The 16393-nt window shown below is 43.2% G+C and overlaps 1 protein-coding gene across 1 annotated transcript; it reads left to right on the plus strand.

Annotated features, from left to right (window-relative positions):
* Positions 1–3545: 3545 nt before the first annotated feature.
* On the plus strand, positions 3546–6658 carry LOC123991456 (mpv17-like protein 2). Its single transcript, XM_046293074.1, has 5 exons — positions 3546–3959; positions 4333–4494; positions 5012–5088; positions 5248–5376; positions 5941–6658. The coding sequence occupies exons 1-5, from the start codon at positions 3770–3772 to the stop codon at positions 6040–6042; spliced, it is 660 nt and encodes a 219-aa protein (XP_046149030.1). The 5' UTR covers positions 3546–3769; the 3' UTR covers positions 6043–6658.
* The last annotated feature ends 9735 nt before the right edge of the window (positions 6659–16393 follow it).

Consider the following 16393-nt stretch of genomic DNA (forward strand, 5'->3'; position numbering starts at 1 on the left):
ATAAATGATCAGATGGTCATGTACAGGTAGAGATATTGGTGTGCAAAAGAGCAGAAAAGTAAATAAATAAAAACAGTATGGGGATGAGGTAGGTGAAAATGGGTGGGCTATTTACCAATAGACTATGTACAGCTGCAGCGATCGGTTAGCTGCTCAGATAGCTGATGTTTGAAGTTGATGAGGGAGATAAAAGTCTCCAACTTCAGCGATTTTTGCAACTCGTTCCAGTCATAGGCAGCAGAGTACTGGAACGAAAGGCGGCCAAATGATGTGTTGGCTTTAGGGATGATCAGTGAGATATATCTGCTGGAGCGCGTGCTATTGATGGGTGTTGCCATCGTGACCAGTGAACTGAGATAAGGCGTAGCTTTACCTAGCATGGACTTGTAGATGACCTTGAGCCAGTGGGTCTGGCGATGAATATGTAGCGAGGACCAGCCGACTAGAGCATACAAGTCGCAGTGGTGGGTAGTATAAGGTGCTTTAGTGACAAAACGGATGGCACTGTGATAAACTGCATCCAGTTTGCTGAGTAGAGTGTTGGAAGCAATTTTGTAGATGACATCGCCGAAGTCGAGGATCGGTAGGATAGTCAGTTTTACTAGGGTAAGCTTGGCAGCGTGAGGAAAGGAGGCTTTGTTGCGGAATAGAAAGCCGACTCTTGATTTGATTTTCGATTGGAGATGTTTGATATGAGTCTGGAAGGAGAGTTTGCAGTCTAGCCAGACACCTAGGTACTTATAGATGTCCACATATTCAAGGTCGGAACCATCCAGGGTGGTGATGCCAGTCGGGCATGCGGGTGCAGGCAGCGATCGGTTGAAAAGCATGCATTTGGTTTTACTAGCGTTTAAGAGCAGTTGGAGGCCACGGAAGGAGTGTTGTATGACATTGAAGCTCGTTTGGAGGTTAGATAGCACAGTGTCCAATGACGGGCCGAAAGTATATAGAATGGTGTCGTCTGCGTAGAGGTGGATCAGGGAATCGCCCGCAGCAAGAGCAACATCATTGATATATACAGAGAAAAGAGTCGGCCCGAGAATTGAACCCTGTGGCACCCCCATAGAGACTGCCAGAGGACCGGACAGCATGCCCTCCGATTTGACACACTGAACTCTGTATGCAAAGTAATTGGTGAACCAGGCAAGGCAGTCATCCGAAAAACCGAGGCTACTGAGTCTGCCGATAAGAATATGGTGATTGACAGAGTCGAATGCCTTGGCAAGGTCGATGAAGACGGCTGCACAGTACTGTCTTTTATCGATTGCGGTTATGATATCGTTTAGTACCTTGAGTGTGGCTGAGGTGCACCCGTGACCGGCTCGGAAACCAGATTGCACAGCGGAGAAGGTACGGTGGGATTCGAGATGGTCAGTGACCTGTTTGTTGACTTGGCTTTCGAAGACCTTAGATAGGCAGGGCAGGATGGATATAGGTCTGTAACAGTTTGGGTCCAGGGTGTCTCCCCCTTTGAAGAGGGGGATGACTGCGGCAGCTTTCCAATCCTTGGGGATCTCAGACGATATGAAAGAGAGGTTGAACAGGCTGGTAATAGGGGTTGCGACAATGGCGGCGGATAGTTTCAGAAATAGAGGGTCCAGATTGTCAAGCCCAGCTGATTTGTACGGGTCCAGGTTTTGCAGCTCTTTCAGAACATCTGCTATCTGGATTTGGGTAAAGGAGAACCTGGAGAGGCTTGGGCGAGGAGCTGCGGGGGGGGCGGAGCTATTGGCCGAGGTTGGAGTAGCCAGGCGGAAGGCATGGCCAGCCGTTGAGAAATGCTTATTGAAGTTTTCGATAATCATGGATTTATCGGTGGTGACCGTGTTACCTAGCAGTGGGCAGCTGGGAGGAGGTGCTCTTGTTCTCCATGGACTTCACAGTGTCCCAGAACTTTTTGGAGTTGCAGCTACAGGATGCAAACTTCTGCCTGAAGAAGCTGGCCTTAGCTTTCCTGCCTGACTGCGTGTATTGGTTCCTGACTTCCCTGAACAGTTGCATATCGCGGGGACTATTTGATGCTATTGCAGTCCGCCACAGGATGTTTTTGTGCTGGTCGAAGGCAGTCAGGTCTGGAGTGAACCAAGGGCTGTATCTGTTCTTAGTTCTGCATTTTTTGAACGGAGCATGCTTATCTAAAATGGTGAGGAAATTACTTTTAAAGAACGACCAGGCATCCTCGACTGACTGGATGAGGTCTATATCCTTCCAGGATACCCGGGCCGTTTGACTGCGGCTCCGTAGCGGATACAGGCAATGAGGCAGTGATCACTGAGATCCTGGTTGAAGACAGCGGAGGTGTATTTGGAGGGCCAGTTGGTCAGGATGACGTCTATGAGGGTGCCCTTGTTTACAGAGTTAGGGTTGTACCTGGTGGGTTCCTTGATGATTTGTGTGAGATTGAGGGCATCTAGCTTAGATTGTAGGACTGCCGGGGTGTTAAGCATATCCCAGTTTAGGTCACCTAACAGAACAAACTCTGAAGCTAGATGGGGGGCGATCAATTCACGAATGGTGTCCAGGGCACAGCTGGGAGCTGAGGGGGGTTGGTATAGCAGGCGGCAACAGTGAGAGACATATTTCTGGAGAGAGTAATTTTCAAAATTAGTAGTTCGAACTGTTTGGGTATGGACCTGGAAAGTATGACATTACTTTGCAGGCTATCTCTGCAGTAGACTGCAACTCCTCCCCCTTTGGCAGTTCTATCTTGACGGAAGATGTTATAGTTGGGTATGGAAATCTCTGAATTTGTGGTGGCCTTCCTGAGCCAGGATTCAGACACGGCAAGGACATCAGGGTTAGCAGAGTGTGCTAAAGCAGTGAGTAAAACAAACTTAGGGAGGAGGCTTCTGATGTTGACATGCATGAAACCAAGGTTGACATGCATGAAACATGCAGGGCCTGGGTTTACCTCCACATCACCCGCGGAACAGAGAAGGAGTAGTATATGAGGGTGCGGCTAAAGGCTATCAAAACTGGTCGCCTAGAGCGTTGGGGATAGAGAATAAGAGGAGCAGGTTTCTGGGCATGGTAGAATATATTCAGGGCATAATGCGCAGACAGGGGTATGGTGGAGAACACTCTATGCCCACTATCATAGAGGTCCAGGAGCAGTCTGGCTCTTCTGCCGTCTGTATAAAACTCTTCGGGGAGACAGAACAAGGCCTTTGACAGTTACATTTTTTTTTTGCCACATGATGATGCTATACTTCATTTAACACCACAACACATTCAAATGTGCTCTCAAAACACGTTTTACATATAAAAATGATTTTACTTTAGGCACTCTGTCCCACCCCAACCTATATAAAGACGCTAATCTATATCAATCGACCTTCGTGCACAGTAAGTCAAGCTAATTCACAGATTTACAATATTATTGTATCGTTGAGCTGGCCACTAGCTAGCTGCAAGTGCAGTAGGGCCTGAAAACAACAAATGTAACTGTCAACACTAGGTGGCAGTAGCGGTGGCAGTGTGTGATTTCAGGACATCAAATCTGCCTGGAACACAGGGAAACTCTGTGGTAGTTACACCACTGAGGTATAAAGTTACATGTGCTGATGCGGAAGTGAGTCAGTTTTCATTCACTTTACTTACTATTTGAACTCAACTCGTGTGTCAGCTAAACTGCTACATCAGATGGGTTCGATTTCGATACTTTCAAAAGTAGATATTGATTCGCGTGTTATCAACATTTGCCAGGCATTCACGAGCCAGAGTTAGCTAGTTAATGCGTTGCAGATGACTGGTCTCCTGTATATTAATCATGGTAATTCCTCGAGGTAAAACTTTTCTTGTGCGGATTTCATTCTATTGGAAACCACTGTTACAAGGAAGATTGCTCATTTTAACAAACACCCTCAGTGGAGGTGTTATGCTGTCTCTGGGAGATATCATACAGCAAACCAGGGAAAAAATGAAAGATCCTCAGAAAATTCGTGACTGGAGTCGCACAGGTGAGAATATCCAATTGGGTACAGTTGCGGTCAAATATATCGGCACCATTCACTGTTTATTATAAAGAAAGTTGACATTTTAAAACTTTTGGTGTTCGTTCACACGTGTGTTTGTTTTGAAAATAAATAAAATGGCAATTCAACCCCCCAAAACAGCGTTGTTCTCCCTTTGCATTGTGAAATTCAAGTGGTGCCAATATATTTGGCTGCATCAGTAGGCAGAGTGCGGCTACCACCTGTTCCATTAGCATTGGGCTCTTGGCACAATGTTTATTTTTATACTAGAGCTGACATCATACCCCATCCTTGATAGATGCATGTAGAAAATAATTTGAGGTACTTCTGTCAATATTTTATTTTCTATTTTCCCTAGGGCACATGTTTGGAGTGGGTTGCTCTATGGGACCTGTCCTCCACTACTGGTATTCATGGCTGGATAAAATCTACATTGGCAAAGCCTTGCACACTGTAGGCAAGAAAGTCCTACTGGACCAGCTAGTTTGCTCACCAATCCTTGGAGCTTGGTACTTTTTAGGTGAGAATGAAATGCAAAAGCTCTTTTGGTTTACATTTATACAAGGTATAATTTATTTTTGCATTAAAATAACTGCAAATAACGTTCTCATATGCAATATTTGATTGTCTTAGTGCAAGAACAAATAGGCCTTCAGCCTTCCCTAGTTTTGTGTATCTATAGGACATTTCACATTGGGATTAGGATGGGCTCTGGGGTGAAATGTTCTGAATGTGAAAGCGTTGTGTGTGTGGAGTCAGTTTATTGCATCAAGCCACTAGTGAGGTATAAGGGTTTGTGTACCGTACGTCAATACTATATGTTAAAGAGTGGGTCAAAGTTTGCCAAGAATATGACAAATGGCATTAAGGTAACAAACAACTGATATGGGTACCAAACCCTTACTATTATGATTGGATGTTATCTGTAGCCTATGTGTTTCCATTTTTATACTGACTAAATACTGTTTAATAATTTGGTAGATATCCCAGACTTTCATACAGTCAATGCACCCATCCTTCACCTTTGTTGATTGCAGGCATGGGAGTACTGGAGGGACACAGTTTATCCAAAGGCGCGCTGGAATTCAAAGAGAAGTTCTGGGAGTTCTATAAGGTAAGTACTACAGTCCTGTATGATGTAGAATGTATTCCTTGTTCAATTTTACCATCTTATATGTTATGCTGATGTATCTTTGATGACACTAGAGAATACAGAGGGTTGATTTGACTGAGGTTATGATATTTTTTATTATTAATGTGTTTCTTACTGTAGGCTGATTGGTGTGTCTGGCCTGCCGCACAGCTGATCAACTTCTATTTCCTTTCACCCCAATACCGGGTCCTTTATGTGAACACAATAACCCTGGGTTGGGACACCTACCTGTCTTACCTCAAACACAGAGTAAGTTGGACTGTAGTCAGAGAGATATTGGAATCAATAGGGAAACATAGCTCCCTTTTGCCTGGCTACCCAAACTCCTTGCTCCGGGCCTCCAGCCTGTGCCCACGGAATACCCGGAAGGTAGTTTCTTCTCTGCAATGAGTCTAGATCTCAGTACCTCCCAGACGATTTCTATAATGGAAATCCATTTTAGACCATCTGATTGGTCCCAGAAACCGATGGGTTGGACTAGAGCCAGAACACATGTAAAGCAGCATTTCGAAAATGTGTTTTTAGCTTTGACACACTGATTGGTTAGAGATAATCTAATTGCTGATGACCTTTGTTTTATACAACCCACCCCCCTCATTTTGACGTCACTACAAACAACTTCAATGATGGCAGTCTCAGACTGAAATATGTAGCGAACAATAGAGCAGCGGAACAATTCAGTTTGACTCGTCAGGAAAAAACCTTAATTAACTTCTCTGTCAAATACACTAACACATAAGGGACAATGCACTGATAGAATTTTAGTACATCCTGCGTATATATTTTTAATCCATTCTATTGGTCTTTTGACAGGAAGATGATCAACCAGGAGAGCTCGTTCTTGACAGTGGTGTCATAGAGGTGACCCAGGAGGCTGTTGGGCCCATTGCTCCAGCTAAACGGTTTAAGGAGTAGGTTTAGCCCTAGTACTGAACTCCAAATAGTTGATCATGTTTCATTCTTGGAACAGTTGTCTCTTGCGCACTGGAAGGTGTATAATTAGTTATGTGTCATGTAACTTTTCTGGTTTAATTATTTCCAGCCACAGTAACTATAATCAAATCCTGTTAATGTTTAAGATACCAATCTTGCCTTAAGTGATTCACTACTGCCTAATATTTGTCTCAGGATTTCAAATGGACCAATAAGTTTATCTGAATAATGAAAGATATCAATTACTCCAGTATTCAATGTTTTACTGCAAGATTATTGTTCTAGTGACCTCTATGGTTAGTCACAGTGATGTAGATGTTTTTCACAACAATTTCAAACTTGAAGCAATGATGGTTAAATACATGTTCTATTACTTTTGAAAGGATTTACATATTCAACAGTTAATTGAAGAATGCTATGTATTTATTTACATAGTTGGTAAGTTATGGCAAATGTGTTGAATGGAAACGATAGATTATGTACAGTCCGTTCATAATACATATCAATCTATGATCTCTTATTTGCATAGGTGGGTGGAAAAAAATCTGTAAAATGCTGTGATTAACATGTTTATTTTTAATACAACATTTTAAAGATATTTGTAGTTGTCTGACCTGATTACTCTTAAATAATACATTACAACTGTGCTTCTGATTTTTATATTTTATGAAATGGATCAAAGGATATGTGACACAGGTTTTTTTATCACATTTTTGCAGTAGTGCAAAGTACTTGAGTAAAAATACTTTCAAGTACAACTTAAGTAGTTTTTGGGGTCTCTACTATACTATTTATATTTTTGACAACTTTTACTTTTCCTTCACTACATTCCTAAAGAAAATAATTGTCCTGTTTTGCTCCATACATTTTCCCTGACACGCAAAAGTACTTGTTACATTTTGAATGCTTAGCAGGACAGAAAATGGTCAAATTCACACATTTGTCCAGAGAACATCCTGGTCTTCCCTACTGCCTCTGATCTAGTGGACTCACTAAACACAAATGCTTCATTTGTAAATGTCTTGAGTTTTGGAATGTGCCCCTAGCGATCTGTAAATAAAAATATAAGAACATTGTGGCTACTGGTTTGCTTAATATAAGGAAATTAAAATTATTATTTTAGTTTTGATACTAAAGTATATTTTAAAACCAAATGCTTTTAGACTTTTACTCAAGTATTTTACTGGGTGACTTTTACTTGAGTCATTTTCTATTAAGGCATCTTTACTTTTAGTCAAGTATGACAAGGGGGTACCCCATTGTCATACTTTTTCCACTATTGCGTTTTTGGTAGGAAAGTGGTTATACATTCAGTTTTATAAAATATTACCCATAAACACTTGTGTATAGTGAGGAATTCCTCCCACTTGATTTAAGAATACCGACAGAGGCTTAACTTTGCATCCAATTTGCATCAGATTTTAATGCGAATATTTTAAAATCTGCATAAAACAATATGGACATTTTCCCACCAGAGATGTTTCCATTAAACAGACTTATTGTGCATGAAAGGCTGCGCGTGTTGAAGTGTAAAGAACAGGAAGGCCCGCACACTGGTTATGCACATTAAACGTTAAAATATTTCACCTCACATGACCATTATGCACATGACGCATATCAATGAGATGGACACATGTAGGGCCTAGTAGTTACAGAAAATCTAATATGTACAACATGACAAAGTGGAGACCTGGATGTCAGGACAAATCAATTTAACATATGAATGTAAGATATGGTCTGGTATCAAACTCTTGGTTCAGACCTTTAGGAAACACTGGACAAACGGTGAATCCAATACAATTCTATGCTCAGTAGAATGTATCTCAGAAAGTTGATGTTGTGACGAGCCGCCATGACATGCGCAGCCACAAGGTGTCTATGGTCAAGAGTCCTGATATTACTCCTGTGTTCTGCTATCCTTGTTTTCAGAGCTCGTTTCATTTTTCCTACATAGCGTAGACCACAAATACAATTGATCAGGAATAGTACATTTTTTTGTGGCTCACACAATGGTGGCCTTAATCTTAATGGCCTTGCCCGTGTTGGGGGCGATTGAACATTGTGCATTTGTTCGTAAAGTGACACTGGATACATCGACCACATCTGTAATTACCGTAGGTCACATTGTCTAGAAAGGTGCTATGTGGCACTGCTGGAAGATCAGACCTCACCACCATTTGACTGATGTTGGGGGGCGTCTGAAGACTTCACGCGGGCTTCTTTCAACGTCTTTTCCAGTTGTGGATCAGTGCTCAAGATGTGCCAGTGTTTTTTAATGATATGGTCGAACTGTTTGCCAAGTGGGGGGTATTGAAGGTAGCATTAAACTCGTTGGGCGTGGTGATTTGGGCTTGAGGCTGTCATCCTGGTTCATATTCTTGTAACGGTCCCTTGCATCATGAAGCCATTCCTCTGGGTAACCCTGCTGTCTGAAACGCCCATCCAGACAGTCGGTTTGTTTGTCATAGTCATTGTGGATTAAAGATATTGTGTACGCGACTGTATTGGCTGATAGGGAGGTTCGCCACAGGAGTCGCTAGTGTGCGATGAGACATGGATATCCCTGCCGGCCAAACCCTCCCTAACCCGGACGACACTGGGCCAATTGTGCGCCGCCCCATGGGCCTCCCAGTCGCGGCCGGCTGCAACAGAGCCCGGACTCCCAGAATTCCTAGTGGCACAGCTAGCACTGTGATGTAGTGCCTCAGACCACTGCGCCACTCGGGAGGCCCGGATATAGATACTTTTGTACCTTTTTCCTCCAGCATCTTCGCAAGGTCCTTTGCTGTTGTTCTGGGATTGATTTGCACTTTTCGCACCAAAGTACGTTCATCTCTGGGAGACAGAACGCGTCTCCTTCCTGAGTGGTATGATGGTTGCGTGGTCGCATGGTGTTTACACTTGCGTACTATTGTTTGTACAGTTGAACGTGGTACTTTCAGGTGTTTGGAAATTACTCCCAAGGATGAACCAGACTTGTGGAGGTCTAGAATTTTTTTTCTCTTGGATTTCTTTTGATTTTACTGTGATGTCAAGCAAAGAGGCACTGAGTTTAAAGGTAGGCCTTGAAATACATCCACAGATACACCTCCAATTGACTCAAATTATGTCAGTTAGCCTATCAGAAGCTTCTAAAGCCATGACATCATTTTCAAACGGTTTAAATGCACAGTCAACTTTCTGTATGTAAACTTCTGACCCACTGGAATTGTGATACAGTGAATTATAAGTGAAATAATCTGTCTGTAAACAATTGTTGGAAAAATTACTTGTGTCATGCACATAGTAGATATCCTAACCGACTTGCCAGAACTATAGTTTGTTAACAAGAAATTTGTGGAGTGATTGGAATACGAGTTTTAGGTAGAGTGTTGGAATACAACCTAAGTGTATGTAAATGTCCGAATTCAACTGTACCTAATAACCATCATATCGAAGTAAATTTGGAGTCACGCGATGATAATATATAATAATATATGCCATTTAGCAGACGCTTTTATCCAAAGCGATATGGTGTGTGGTCCTCCCACAATGACTTGTTAAACCATACAGTTTATTTGACTACAGATTAAATAAATTATGATGAACTTCACAGGGTGTTGGAAGTGCACTGTGATCTTGATGCACCTTTTCAATATCTATCAACGGTCTTATTCTGGTGACATGATGATCAATGCTTGAATTCTGTTTGACAAATAAACCTATTATTTCAAGCTCGCATCCATAATAATCTCATCATAGACTAGCCTACCCGCCCAACCTACCTGCACTGTATCTGCCACCTGTTAGCTAATGAGCGTACATGCCAGGACCAGATATGTAGGCACATTCAATTGTGATTTTAGCATGTAAATCTTGGTGGGGCAAAAAAAAATACAAGTGGGGTGCATGCCAGCAAAGCCACAACACAAAACAATACATTAATTGCACTATAACGGTGACAAACCGTGCCCACAAACTGTCAGAGCTACATACATTTCTCCCAACATCTTATCACTGCTACACCTGGCTATCAGTAGTTCTGACTTGGTATACAAGGAGAACACTGTAAGAACAGCACATGTTCTGAAGTCTGTCACTGTACATTTCAAAAGTGCAGCAAAACAGTCTGGAAGCGAAACAGTTCATTCAACCTTATTTATTGCCTTTTTTTAAACATAGCTGATATGGCTGACTTGCTTAAACATACTGTATGTGGTTTCTAATGACAATTGAGATGTAAAAACTATGGCATAAAGGGACGATAAACGAATAAGAGGCAATCCGTAATTTCTTTTAAGACATTAATGAGTGAGCTAGGACGGACGTAGTCAATATAACTATTTGTTTAGCACTTTTGTATTCAGTGCATGTGACAATTACAATTGTATTTTATTTGAGCATACAATACATTTTTGGACTCACATTGTTGTGCTGTGCTCACTTCAACAGGAAGGTGGTGCAGCGGTCCTTCGTGGACAAATTTTGTCATCAAAGTCTGGCATTCTCTGGATTTATGGTACTTTCAAAACAACTGGGAACTCGGAAAACATCAAGGTCAAATCATGATGACATCATTGATCTTCAGGTCTTACCTCGTTTATTCCCGACTTCCCAGTTGTCTTGAACTCACTGAAGACAAGTTTTCGCTGTTCCGAGTTAACAGTTGTTTTGAGTGCGGCACAAATCATGCTTCATTGACAACATGGCCAATGTTGAATGTTTATCATTTTAAACTTGGAAAAGAGCTCCTTAATCCCAGTTTTGGGACCACACAGCCATTGTCACTGATTCCTTCCAAACCACTCATTGTTGAATTTCCGATTTCCAACTTGAGCACAGATTTGTTTTATCTATAATTTCTCTTCATTATTTTTCTTCATATGACAAGGATTTTCCAGAGATGCAACCTCTCTTATCATCACTCAGTGCCTGGGCTTACCTCCACTGTAGCCACACCCCACCATTCCCCTGTCTGCACATTATACCATGAATCTATTCTACCACACCCAGAAATATGCTCCTTTTATTCTCTGTCCCCAACGCGCTAGACGACCAGTTTTGCTAGCCTTTAGCCGTACCCTAATCCTACCCTCCTCTGTTCCTCGGGTGATGTGGAGGCTAACCCAGACCCTGTGTGTCCCCAGGCACTCTCATTTGTTGACTTCTATAATCAAAAAAGCCTTGGTTTCATGCATGTTAACATCAGAAGTCTCCTCCCTAAGTTTGTTTTACTCACTGCTTTAGCCCACTCCGCCAACCCTGATGTCCTTGCCGTGTCTGAATCCTGGCTTAGGAAGGCCACCAAAAATTCTGAAATTTCCATACCCAACTACAACATTTTCCGTCAAGATAGAACTGCCAAAAGGGGGAGGAGTTGCAATCTACTGCCCAAACAGTTCGAGCTTCTAATTTAAAAAATGAATCTCTCCAGAAATAAGTCTCTCACTGTTGCCACCTGTTATAGACCCCCCTCAGCTCCCAGCTATGCCCTGGACATCATATGTGAATTGATTGACCCCTATCTATCTTCAGAGTTCGTTCTGTTAGGTGACCTACACTGGGATATGCTTAACACCCCCAGCAGTCCTACAATCTAAGCTAGATGCCCTCAATATCACACAAATTATCAAGGAAACCACCAGGTACATCCTGAAATCTGTAAACATGGGCAACCTCATAGATATTATCCTGACCAACTTGCCCTCCAAATACACCTCTGCTGTTTTCAATCAGGATCTCAGCAATCACTGCCTCATTGCCTGCATCCGCTATGGGCCCGCAGTGAAACGACCACCCCTCATCACTGTCAAACGCTCCCTATAACACTTCTGCGAACAGGCCTTTCTAATCGACCTGTCCCGGGTATCCTGGAAGGATATAGACCTCATCCAGTCAGTCGAGGATGCCTGGTCGTTTTTTAAAAGTAATTTCCTCACCAATTTATATAAGCATGCCACTTTCAAAAAATGGAAAACTAAGAACAGATATAGCCCTTGGTTCACTCGAGACCTATCTGCCCTTGATCAGCACAAAAACATCCTGTGGTGGACTGCAATAGCATCAAATAGTCCCTGCGATATGCAACTGTTCAGGGAAGTCAGGAACCAATACACACAGTCAGTCAGGAAAGCAAAGATGAGCTTTCTCAAACAGAAATTTGCATTCTATAGCTCTAACTCCAAAAAGTTTTGGGACACTGTAAAGTCCATGGGGAACAAGAGCACCACCTTCCAGCTGCCCACTGCACTGTGGCTAGGTAACACGGTCACCACTGATAAATCCATGATAATCGAAAATTTCAATAAGCATTTCTCTACGACTGGCCATGCTTTCCTCCTGGCTATCCCAACCCCGGCCAACAGCTCTGCACTCCCCGCAGCTACTTGCCCGAGCCTCCCCAGCTTCTCCTTCACCCAAATCCAGATAGCAGATGTTCTGAAAGAGCTGCAAAACCTGGACCGGTACAAATCAGCTGGGCTAGACAATCTGGAACCTCTCTTTCTAAAATTATCCTCCACCGTTGTTGCAATCCCTATTACCAGTCTGTTCAAACTCTCTATTGTATTATCCGAGATCCCTAAAGATTGGAAAGCTGCAGCGGTCATCCCCCTCTTCAAAGGGGGTGACACTCTAGACCCAAATTGTTATAGACCTATATCCATCCTGCCCTGCCTTTCTAAAGTCCTCGAAAGCAAAGTTAATAAACAGATCACTGACCATTTAGAATCCCACCGTACCTTCTCCTCTGTGCAATCCGGTTTCCGAGCTGGTCATGGGTGCACCTCAGCCACGCTCAAGGTACTAAACAATATCATAACCGCCATCGATAAAAGACAGTACTGTGCAGCCGTCTTCATTGACCTGGGCCAAGGCTTTCGACTCTGTCCCATCACTGTATTCGTATCGGCAGACTCAATAGCCTTGGTTTCTCAAATGACTGCATAGCATGGTTCACTACTTCACAGACAGAGTTCAGTGTGTCAAATCGGGGGGCCTGTTGTCCAGACCTCTGGCCGACTCTATGGGGGTACCACAGGGTTCAATTCTTGGGCCAACTCTTTTCTCTGTATATATCAACGGTGTCGCTCTTGCTGCGGATGATTCTGTGATCCAGCTCTACGCAGGTGACACCATTCTGTATACATCTGGCCCTTCTTTGGACACTGTGTTAACTAACCTCCAAACGAGCTTCAATGTCATACAACACTCCTTCCGTGGCCTCCAACTGCTCTTAAACGCTAGTAAAACTAAAAGCATGCTTTTTATCCGTTTGCTGCCCGCACCCGCCCTAGAATACGTGGAGAACTACAAATACCTAGGTGTCTGGCTAGACTGTAAACTCTCCTTCCAGAATCATATCAAACATCTCCAATCCAAAATCAAATCTAGAATTGGCTTTCTATTTCGCAACAAAGCCTCACTCACGCCGCCAAACTTACCCTAGTGAAACTGACTATCCTACCGATCCTCGACTTCAGCGATGTCATCTACAAAATAGCTTCCAACACTCAGCAAATTGGATGTAGTCTATCACAGTGCCATCTCTTTTGTTACCAAAGCGCCTTATACCACCCACCACTACGACCTGTATGCTCTAGAAGGCTGGCCCTCGCTTCATATTCATCGCCAGACCCACTGGCTACAGGTCATCTATAAGTGTATGCTAGGTAAAGCTCCGCCTTATCTCAGCTCACTGTTCACGATAACAACACCCACCCGTAGCACGCGCTCCAGCAGGTATATCTCCCTGGTCATCCCCAAAGCCAACACCTGTTTGGCCGCCTTTCCTTCTAGTTCTCTGCTGCCAGTGACTGGAACGAATTACAAAAATTGCTGAAGTTGGAGACTTACATTTCCCTCACTAACTTTAAACATCAGCTATCTGAGAAGCTAACCGATCGCTGTACACAGTCCATCTGTAAATAGCCCACCCAATCTACCTACCTCATCCCCCATATTGTTTTAATTTACTTTGCTGCTCTTTTGCACACCAGTATCACTACTTACACACCATCATCTGCTCATCATCATCTGCTCATCTATCACTCCAGTGTTAATCTGCTAAATTGTAATTACTTTGCTACTATGGCCTATTTATTGCCTTACCTCCTCATGCCATTTGCACACAATGTATATAGACTTTCTTTTTTTCTATTGTGTTATTGTACTCTTGTTTATTCCACGTGTAACTTTGTGTTTTTGTTTCTGTTGCACTACTTTGCTTTATCTTGGCCAGGTCACAGTTGTAAATGAGAACTTGTTCTCAACTATCTTACCTGGTTAAATAAAGGTGAAATACATTTTTAAAAACAATTTAAAAAAGATTGTCGACTTGATTCATGATGATGACTGCTAGCTAATATTTAGAAAGTATAAAAGCTACTGTACATATAACGTCATTTTATTTGTGGCCAATGACCTTGATCCTTCTTGGAAGGGCACTTCTAATCTAACTCTATGGAAGCACCCAAGGGGTGAGAATTTTCGAGGTCCAGTGGTGACCCGTCATTCATGGCAGGTGGGGGGGGGGGGGGGAGGTATATATGTTGTTTTTGGGGGGGCTTGCCTGTTTACATGTTATTTTGGCATTAATACGTGTCACATATCAGTTTGCAAACAATGTAAATAATGTATATATCATTGAGTTAATAAAGCCGCATACAAACAGGCAGCTCCAGAATGCAGGTGTTTCAGCCTAGCCCAGTGCTTTCTGTGGTGGTGGGGCAGGCTAGCAGAAAATAGGAGCATTGCACCATGATTGGCTCAGCATTGCACCGTGATGGGCTCACTGTTCTGTCACTCATGGGGACACTACATCACCCGCCTTTAGTAAGGATAGACATCAAGAATATGAGCCCTTTGGGTGCTGCCATGGAGTTACATTAGAGGTGCCCTTCCAATAAGGCTCAAGATCATTGGCCACAGATAAAATGACGTCAAATCACATTATATCTACAGTAGCTTTGATTAGACTGATCATGTCAACATCTTACTTTCAAAATCTTAGCTAGCAGTCATTATGATAAACCAAGTAGACAATCTACTGGCAAATCCTTTTTAATCCTTGTCATGTGAAGAGAAATAATGATGATAAATAATAGATCAAACATATCAGTGCTTTACCGCCATTGGACATAAATATTACACAATAAGTTGGAAATCGCAAATTCAACAATGAGTTGTAAGGAAGGAATCGGTGACAGTGGCAAACCGCAAGCATTGCACCTGGGATGTCAGACTTGGAAAATACTTTTTGAACAGTCATCCAACTCGGAATTGTAAATCTCTTTCTTTGATGACAAAATTAGCCAACTGAAGGACCGCCGCACACAACAAGGTGAGTCCAAAAATGTCTTATATGCTGCTGCATAAATTATGTAATATGCCAGGGAGATATGGTCAGCCATATCAGCTATGTTTTTTTAAAAGGCAGTAAACGAGGCTGAATGAATTGTTTCGTTGCCAGACAAGGCTCTGCTGATAGCCAGGTGTAGCGTGGTAAGGATTCACTCCATTGTGCTGGAAAGAAATCTCTGCTTTTTGGACAGCTTTATGTAGGCCCTAACAATTAGGGTGGGCCTTCTTTACGGCGGCGGCTCGGGTGCGGGACGTGGACCCCGCTCCACCTCAGTCTTGGCCCACTTAGGTGGCGCCTCTGGAGCGGGGACCCTCACCCTCATAGAGGATGCCTCTGGACTGAGGGGTGCCTCTGGACTGAGGGGCTGCGATTCTGGCAGCTCCGGAGTGAAGGGCGGCTCTGGTGTGAAGAACGGCTCTGGCGGCTCTGGACTGACTTAGGTAGCCTTTTCCCACCTGTGTTTTGTGGGTAATTATTTTTCTTTGTGTGTTTGTTTGCACCTCGGTTGCGTCACGTTCTTTGCTGTTTACCTGTTTGTTTTTTGGTTGTTTCGGTTTCACTTTCATTAAAAGGGCGCCAGAGCCGCCCTCCTGTCCGGCAGCTCCGGACTGACGGGCGGCTCCGGACTGACAGGCGGCTCCGGACAGGAGGGCGGCTCCGGACAGGAGGGCGGCTACCAAAACATTGGACTCAGATGCAGATTTGTTATCGGGGATGATCCAGTTTCAGATCATAACAAAATATGAATATGCCTGTATGTAAATATGAAATGATCCAATACTAACACTCCTTTAATGCAGGGTCCTCTGGAGCCCCATCATCAACCTTGACAGTGACTCCAATGAAGGCAACCACCAGGAATACCTCAACATTGTCTGTCACCATCCCCACAGTGGCCCCTGCCATGCCAACCAGTAAGACAAGTTCATCAGTCAGTGAAGCACCTAATACAGATCCTACTGGTGACACTAGAGTCCCAATGGAATCATCAAC

This window comes from Oncorhynchus gorbuscha, linkage group LG02, assembly GCF_021184085.1.
Source record: "Oncorhynchus gorbuscha isolate QuinsamMale2020 ecotype Even-year linkage group LG02, OgorEven_v1.0, whole genome shotgun sequence".
Classification (NCBI taxonomy): Eukaryota; Metazoa; Chordata; class Actinopteri; order Salmoniformes; family Salmonidae; genus Oncorhynchus; species Oncorhynchus gorbuscha.

Coding starts and splice junctions, on each gene's coding strand:
- LOC123991456 (XM_046293074.1), top strand. CDS start 3,770: ATGGTAATTCCTCGAGGTAAAACTTTTCTTGTGCGGATTTCATTCTAT. Junction 3,960..4,332: donor TCGTGACTGGAGTCGCACAG/GTGAGAATATCC, acceptor TATTTTCCCTAG/GGCACATGTTTGGAGTGGGT. Junction 5,377..5,940: donor TGTCTTACCTCAAACACAGA/GTAAGTTGGACT, acceptor GTCTTTTGACAG/GAAGATGATCAACCAGGAGA.